Here is an 8,750-nt window from a genome sequence, read left to right as displayed (position 1 = left end):
AGGTGTGAGTAACAGTACGGAGAAATTAGTATTGGGGAAATTACGTTTAGATTTTTTAAGGACCCAACCACTTCCAGCCTTTATTCAGGCCTAAGCTGATGGTATCTAGTTTGCAAATGAATTCCAGTTCTGCAGCTTCACCTTGGAGTAATTGTGGCCACTCCACACTGTGAGCTGTGTATGCTGCTTTAGCAGATAGCCTGCCTGTCCCCACAGGAGGAGCTTCCCAGGGTGCTGTCTGCGCTGCAGGGAGCAATGTCCAGTCCAACACCCAGGCCATTCAGCACCCCATTCACCTAATGAGGTACTAACGTCAAAGCTTCCTTTCCCCATTAATACCATCAAGCTGGGAAACAAGCCAGCAGCCCTTTCACACTGTGCTGAGGTAACTTGGTATTTAGCACATTCTGAACATTAAGCTATTGTTCCTCAGCCCCCACACAGAAGGGTCTGCCCAGCACTCTCTCCACTCTCAGCTTTCAGTCACTCCCACTTCTACTATTTGCAATGCTCTGTGCTTTTTGGCTGAATGGATCATCTCATAAAATATCAGGGTTGGAAGGGACCTCAGGTGGTCATCTAGTCCAACCTCCTGCTCAAAGCAGGACCAATCCCCAGCTAAATCATCCCAGCCAGGGCTTTGTCAAGCCGGACCTTAAAAACCTCTAAGGAAGGAGATTCCACCACCTCTCTACACCTGGCAAAGGGCAGTGCTAAAGTGGAGGTGGGCAGGTCACAAGGGGGCACAGACCTGGCAACCAACATTTCATCAAGCCAGGATGCCAGTCTTACTAAGGTGCCGCTCCCAGAGTTTGACACAGACCACGGTAAGCACTGGTGCCCCTGTGCTTTACTCCCAAGAGGAGGTACTTGTACAGACCTGGAGACTGGAATGCTCGTCGGTGAAAAACTGAGCGGCCCATGGCCGGGCCATGCTGGACGCAGTCTGGAGCGCAGGCTGTCGGCTCTCAGGAAGAGCCACTGATTGTTTAATGGGTGCTACGAATACACCAAAGTGAATCAAAATTGCTGTCAGGGACGCAGATGATACCTCCTCCTCATTGAGAGCTAGAGCCAGAGATACGCCACTGGTTTATTTGTGCTCTTTCAGGCCGATCATTCTACTGGCCATCCATGGCCTGTAAGAGCTCCACAGCTCCTGCAGGTTCCAAACATGACCAGCCCCACCTCAGGCCATTCCGGGCTAGTACCTGCTGCAAACCCACACAAGCACTCATCCATTGTCTAATCCCCTCCCCACACAACATTTTAGCATCTCGCCTAACCTAGCTGCACAGGAGGCTTGTATAGGATCTTGGGCAGTGGGTAGCGGTGCCCTTTTATGCACACATGGAGAATTTGCAGTTGTCTTTATAATGTACCTCTCTCACACTGGCACATCCTCCTCCAACAGTCACTAACTCATTGCAATACCCAGAGCATAAGCATGGCAATGGTGCCACCTGCTGTCTCCACAACAGAGCAGCAGCTTTGTAGAGGCCACAGCTGGGTGGAAGATCTGGCTCAGCTTTCTGTGTCCTCGTTCCCCAGATAGGGGCACTTGCGGATGTCACCTTTCTCTGGCTGTTTGTCTTCCTGTCCTCAGGCTACAGAAAAACTGAGTTGCTGGGTCCCCGAGCTGGGGGCAGGATGGGTATTTACAACTGTCCACAACTGTTGTGCGTCCATGCGCTGACTGGCACAGCGACGCTCTCAGGTGGTCTTGTGCACAGCACTCGCCCCCCAGACTGCAGGGCCTCCTGCCTGGCCCCTTTAAGTCTTGTGGTGTCTTAAATTAGCTGAACTGCTCCCGAGGCCACCAGGGGGGCAATGGTTTTGTATCTGATCAGATGCTGTGAGCCCTCCTCCAGGTCAATCACGTATTCCCTGAAGGGGAAAGAGAGACAGGTTTAGATGGAAGAGCTCAGATTGAGAGGAGAGATGTGCTGCATTCTCCTGGGGCTCCTGCTTACTTTTCAGGGTTGTAGCAGCAACGTGACCAGATTAGGCAAGGAGGAGTGCTACTCCATCCAGCCCACCCATCCACCGCTGGACAGGCAACTCACAGAGACACCCCCTGCACTCTCCGCAGCGGGAAGTTGAGCAGAGTACAGTCAGGATGGCATTTCTAAGGCATGCATGTATCAGTGCACAGAAAAGCAATAGGCCACTTACCTCTGCTCATCGGTCTCTGGCTCCACCAATATGTTTTCCTGCCTCTCCTGCACCCTCAGGAATACAAAGGAGTCCAGGTTGGGTTTGGGAACTGCAAGGAAAGTGACACACTCAGAGCCCTGACCCTGGCTCAAGTGATTGAGCACAGGGCACTTTGTGCTGCACAAGCCACTCCTGTGAACAGTCTCTGCTCCTCTCCAGGACCTTCACGAAGAGCTGGAATGCTCATGAGGACACAGTGCAATGCTGGTCAATAGCACCAGCAACGGGGGCATCACAGGCGACTGGCCAACCCCAAATGCACCAGCCAATACATATTTGAGACGGTAGGAAAGTCTGAATACAGAGACCTGTGTGAATAGCTTGGTGACCCCCTTGTCTCTCCCCAGAGGGCGATTCTAGGAGAGGGCCATGTGAATATATCCAGACCACCTAAAGGGCCAGCAGCGTGGAAACAGCCGTGCTCGGACACCTGCTTCTTCTAAGCACTCACTGGAGCTCTAGCGCTTACACTACTTGCTCTCCAGGACTTCAGGTTACTCCAGGGCTCATCCAGGATGTGTCCCCAGGGAACCTATGCTAGAATTCTATTGCCTGTGCTGCAGTCGGGCTTCCCTTACCCAGTCTCAGGAGATCCACTTTCTGCAGGTTGGGAGGCATGTGTTTCAGGGCCACGTTTTTCAGGTAGGTTTCTGTGTTCGCCATGTACCTGAAACAAACAGCCCTTATTGTCTGTCAGATCATGGCAAAAGCTGCTGTGCCAGAACTGATTCCAGGTGCCAGCAAGACATGCTGAACCCACAAGCACAATGGGAACACAGCAGCAGCGGCTTGGTCTGGAGGAGCAGAAGCTGAAATTAAGGCTTCTCTGCTCCAGCAGAACAGCGCACGCAAATCCTTCAGTACCCAAGGGCACAGCCTATCTCCATGGGAAGGTGACACAAAAGGCAGTGAGGCTCTTCCCACCAGCAGGATTCGGGCAGCAGAGGGAACTTTTCTGTGATAAGCAGGAATGAGTCCTGTGGCACCTTATACACTAACAGACGTTTTGGAGCATGAGCTTTCGTGGGTGAATACCCACTTCGTTGGATGCATGTAGTGGCATAGTTTTCTGGCATAGTTTAGGATGGCTGAAGTGAGATCTCCTGGGCCAATGGCCTGCCACAAACTGCCAGCAGAGGGCCGCATAGAGACGGGAGAGGAAGCTGTGCAGCAGGAAAAGGCTCCTGTCATGAATCTGAAATGCACATGAAAGGAGGCAAGTAGCTAGACACCAAGACTGATGGAGGCTGAGCAGGGATCTTTTTTCAACCCCTTCCCAGACTGTTAGGAGCACTCAGGGCCAAGCCTCTAGTTTCACTGCAGACCCAACAGAGAGCGAGGGACTTGTCAGCTGGTCACTACGGGACAAGGTTTTCCAACCAAGATGCCACGGCCAAGTTTGCCAAGGGAAGATCTACACATGTGAAGCATAGGCTCAAAGGGAGAGCAGGAGTGCATACAACCCCAGTTCTCCAGGCCTTGATCTAGCCTGCAGAGTAGACCTGGCTCACTCCGCTGCCCAGCCTCCTTCCACACCTACTCACTCTTTAGCAAAGGCAAACTCCTCTGGAGAGAGGATGGAAGGCTCTCCTTCCGCTCGGGACTTCTCCTTCTCCAGGATATGGGGGAAAAATTTCTCAATCTGCCAGGGGAAGAAAAACCCCAAAGAAGTATCAGCAGGGATTGAAACAGAGAGCTCCATCATCATCAGCTCCTAGCATTCTCCCTCTCCAAATTCAGTCTTCTATAACCAGAGGGAATCTGTCACTGCGGATTGGTGAGGTGTAGAGGTGGCGCATCTGCTTTGGGATTAGTTCCTGACCCGCGCAGGGCTGTCTGTGCCTGAAAGGCGGGATGGCAATGGAGTTTCCAGGAGGAAGATGGCACTTTGCTGACCCTCCATAGGTAATTAACTTGCTCACCGCATCACTGTGACACCCCCACCCCGCAAGTCACTGTGATACCCAGAACAAGATGCTGTGCTTGACACCAATGAGGACTGGATTCCCCAGGTGAACCTTGGTCACTCTAACTAAATATGTCAAGGGACCGTAACTCAGAGCCCTGGGCCAAAGCAATATGCTTTCGGTGTGGCCAGAATGCTGTCCCTCCAGCCACTCTCCTGAGAGTCATGTTCCTATGGCACAGCACAGCAGAGTGTTACCTTCACAAGCCTGCAGCGCAAGTAGCTGCTGAGGACATAGCGGATCCTCTCAATCTCCATACGGTGGATGCTGACCTTCAGGTCTCCATGCTTGGCTCGTTTCAGATTTGACTCCTACAGAAGGGGCACATAGGGGAATATCAGACTGTTCAAACACTCAACACCTAAAGACACAGAGAGGCCAATGGCCACAGACACAGCCCCAGGAAAGAGCCAGACTGCAGCTGCCTCTTGCAGACAGAGCACCTGTACCACGAATGCAGGTTACCACTCCTTCCTGCCACGTGGGAACCAACACGTGGGACAGCTCCTTGGAGAAGGGAATCCAAGAACCAGGTGCCAGATTTTGCAGCATATATGATTTGGGCACGTAATGGTCAAGACTGCAGATGGTTGATTCTGTCATCCAGGCAACTGCGAGGGCTGTCTGGCCAGGAGATTTACACCACCTCTGTAGCAAACAACTGCATAAAGAACCAGGAACTGGCTAGCAGCACTGCCCCCAACACCAGCCCACATTAGCAAAAAAGCTGCATGCCAGGATGAACAGCAATCATGCTGAAGGCCCTATGGAATAGCAGATGGGCAACAACAGCTAATGCTTATATTAAACTCTGACTAACAGCAACATGCCAGGAGCATGGGAGCTCTTGCTGCTCTCAGCACATAAGCACGAACCATCACTGCTCGGGCAGAGCATGCAAGTTAATCATAAAGATGCTCAGAACTACATCCACCCCTGTGGGGGACACTGGAGAGGAGGACGGATAGGAGCACGAGCTGGAGCTTAGGCACAGGACTCCAGTGCATGGAGTTTAGCAATGACAGTATGAACCTGCCCAGCCATTCCCAAACCCTGACCCCACCTGTATCCCCAGACACGCACCATGTGGTCCAGCTGCTCCATGACACATTCCACGATTTCAGACTTGCTCTCCAGCAGTTCTGGGGCAAACTTCTCATTCAGCCAGGCCTGACAGCATAGTAAGACAGTGAGTCCTAAACCAGTGAGCCCCCCCGATCTGACCCACCAGGACCTGCTCCCCTCCTAGAATCAAACCCAGGAGTCCTGGCTCCCATCCCCTGCTGCTCTGCCCCACCAGCCCCCACTCCCTGCCCAGAGCCGGGGAGAGAACCCAGGAGTCCGGCCCCGCCCACCTGCTCCAGGCTGCGGAGGAGCTGGGCGGGGGTCAGCACCAGCTCCTCGCTGCTCCCATCCGAGTCCAGCTCGCGCACCTCCAGCCCCTCCGCCATCCCGGCCCGGATCTCCCGCCAACGGCGAGCGCGCGGTGACGTCAGCGCGCTCTGCCCGGCGGCCGGCGCTTCCCCGCCCCCTCCCCCGCGGCGGCTTAAAGGGGCCGCGAGCCTCGCGCAGGGCGGGGCGGCCCGTCGGATCCAGGGACCGGCCCAGGCAGGGATGGTGGGTGCCTTGCTCACGGGGATGGGTGGCTCCATGAGGGATGGAGCAGTTCCTGGACGGACGGACGGACCCTGGTCCTGACTGGCTTGTGCAGGCCCCTGCCAGAGGCACCCACCCAGGTCCCCCCCCCAACCCCAGGAGCATCCGCGCCCCCTCCTGCGGTGCAGCCCAGGCCCGCGCTAGCCGCCTCCTCCCCCCAGTGTGAGCATCATGGCGCTATGGCCTTGCGACCGCTTAGCAGTCCGGGGCCTCAGTGGGGAAACGACCCCATCCTGCGAGGCCCTGCACCCACACACAGGGTCCGGAGTATTGTGAGAGGGTGTGGGGCCCAGCCCCCCCGCGGGGGGTGGGTGACTGACACACACTCTCTCTCTCTCTCTCTCTCTGACTGAACTAGGGGGCTAGTCCGGGCCTCAGTTCAGACTACCACAATTTTCCTTCAGTTATACACAGCTCTGTAGAGTAACGTGACCAGCTAGCGTAAGCCTCAGCTCAGCACAAAGCATCAGTCCCAGTTTTATTAGGCCCCAGAGAACTGTAACAAGGGGGAATTTTTATTTTCATGCAAGGTTCTATGAAACACTTAAACACGACAAGGTAATGTAAGAGTGACAAACACTTAAACATGACAAGGTAATGTAAGAGTGAAAGGAGATCTAAGAATGTATTGAAAAATATTTTGTGATCAAAGGGGGAGGGATAGCGCAGTGGTTTGAGCATTGGTGTGCTAAACCCAGGGTTACAAGTTCAGTCCTTGAAGGGGTCATGTAGAGATCTGGGGCAAAATCTGTCTGGAGATTGGTCTTGCTTTGAGCAGGGGGTTGGCCTAGATGACCTTCTGAGGTCCCTTCCATCCCTGATATATATTCTATGATTTATTGATGCAATCAATGAGAAATAGGGGTAGCTACATTGTGCAATAAATGTGCAGAGCATTGTTCATTACTTTAAATTACAGCCTTAGCAGACACCCTGAAAGGGCTAGCCTCGCTGGAACACCACTCTGCCTGCAGAAGTCCCAGCTCCAGGGGTGCCAGGCATAGAGTGCAGAACTCAGCACCGATGAATCCACTCAGGGATCATTCCAAATGGAGCTGGACAGTCAGTACAGAGGAGGCCAAGACTCCTCTGGCTGGGATACAGCATCCACGGTCACTCCCCTCAGATCATCAGTCAATAGGAAGGGCCTCACGGACCATCAAGACTTTGGGTGTCTTCCTTCACATTGACTAGCATGGAGAAGCATCTCGTAAATCAGGAAGAGAAAGATAGAGGGAAAAAAGATACTGAACTGGGGTGATTTGGTACCACATGATATTGTGATTAAACTAGAATGGTATCAAATTAACATTGCACACATTAAATAGAATAAAAGATGGCTAACTGATAGGTCTCAATGTTATTGTAAATGGGGAATAGTCATTGAGGGGGTATGTTTCCAGTACAGTCCTGCAGTTTTTGGGCCTACACTATTTAACATTTTTATGAATGGCCTGGAAGAAAACATAAAATCATCCCTGCAGATGGCACAAATTGGGTGAGTGGTAAATAAGGAAGAAGACAGGTCACTGGTTCCGAGCAAGTTTGCTTGGTTGGGAAAATAATATGCATTTTAATCTGGCTAAATGTAAACATATCCATCTAGGCACAAAGAACGTGGACCGTACTTACAGGATGGTCCATTATATCTAGGGAAGCAGGGACTCTGAAAAAGATTTGGGAGTCATGGTGGATAATGAGCTGAACCTGAGCTGCCAGCGTGATGCTGTTAGCAAAAGAGCTAATGCTATCCTGGGATGCATAAACAGGGGAATCTCAAGAAATAGAGAGGTTATTTTTCTCTCTATTTGGCACTGGTGCAACCATTGCTGGAATACTGTGTCCAGTTCTAGAGTCCACAGTTCAAGAAGGGTGTTGATAAACTGGAGACAGTTCAGAGAAGAACCACAAGACTGATTAAAGATTAGAAAACATGCGTTGTAGTGATAGATTGAGCTCTTTGAGGCTATTGAGCTTTAGAAAGATAAGGTTAGGGGGTGACTAGATTACAGTTTAAGTAGCTACATGGAGAACAATTATTTAATAATTGGCTTTTCAATCTGGCAGGGTAAGGTTAACACCATCTAGTGACTGGAAGTTGAAGACAAATTCAAACTGGAAATAAGATGTACAATTTCAAGAGAGAGAGTAAATAACCATTGGAACAATTGACCAAGGGATTCTCCATCACTGACAATTTTTAAATCATAATTGAGAATAATATCCATAGATCTTCTCCAGGAATTATGATGGGGAAATTTTCTAACCTGTGTTATACAAGAAATCAAACTAGATGACCACAATGGTCCACTTTGGTCTTGCAATCTATTAATTTATTTACAGCCTGATTTACAAACTCATGATTTTCTGAAGGCGAGCCAGGACACTCCAGAACTAGTCAGTGGATACACAAGTTGAGCTGCCCTAGGAAATGCTGCATCCAGGATCAAGTCTCTCCAGGTTGGTTATGGGCAGGGGGTCATATCCTATTTCTTGATCATTACTGTATTCCTTACAGGGAGGTGCTCAGCTATCTTCTATAAACAACCTTTACTTAACCAAACCAAAAACTAAACTATTCAGAGAGAAACCTATTCATGTCCTCTTGACTGTTAAAAATCCAATTTATCGTTAATTCAGACAATTTTGTAATACAGATCCATTTTTCCATTTACTAAGCTCCCTTACTGTTCCCACTTTTGGAGAACAAACTTCACAAATTTTTGGCTGCTTATCTAGAAGTATGGAGTTGCATCCTACATTTGTAAATACTGTCTAATTGTAAACACTGTCTATAAGATATTGATGTGTGCAGCCTGAGCTACAGTGCGCTCAGACATAGAAACCTCTAGACTGAAACCAACATGGACTCAACATTAGATGTGATCACTAATGCTGCTGCTAACATTT

General features: G+C 50.7%; 1 protein-coding gene across 1 annotated transcript; it reads right to left on the bottom strand.

Annotated features, from left to right (window-relative positions):
- Positions 1–1,061: 1,061 nt before the first annotated feature.
- Positions 1,062–5,670, bottom strand: GINS4 (GINS complex subunit 4). The gene is made up of 7 exons (XM_030538569.1): positions 5,540–5,670; positions 5,268–5,354; positions 4,382–4,495; positions 3,762–3,859; positions 2,796–2,884; positions 2,176–2,266; positions 1,062–1,887 (listed from the first exon to the last, which is right to left on the bottom strand). The coding sequence occupies exons 1-7, from the start codon at positions 5,633–5,635 to the stop codon at positions 1,791–1,793; spliced, it is 672 nt and encodes a 223-aa protein (XP_030394429.1). The 5' UTR covers positions 5,636–5,670; the 3' UTR covers positions 1,062–1,790.
- Positions 5,671–8,750: the final 3,080 nt, after the last annotated feature.

The sequence above is a fragment of the Gopherus evgoodei genome, chromosome 19 (genome assembly GCF_007399415.2).
Source record: "Gopherus evgoodei ecotype Sinaloan lineage chromosome 19, rGopEvg1_v1.p, whole genome shotgun sequence".
Lineage (NCBI taxonomy): Eukaryota > Metazoa > Chordata > Testudines > Testudinidae > Gopherus > Gopherus evgoodei.
The sequence above is the reverse complement of the archived record's forward strand: the minus strand, read 5'-3'. Positions and strand labels throughout refer to the sequence as shown.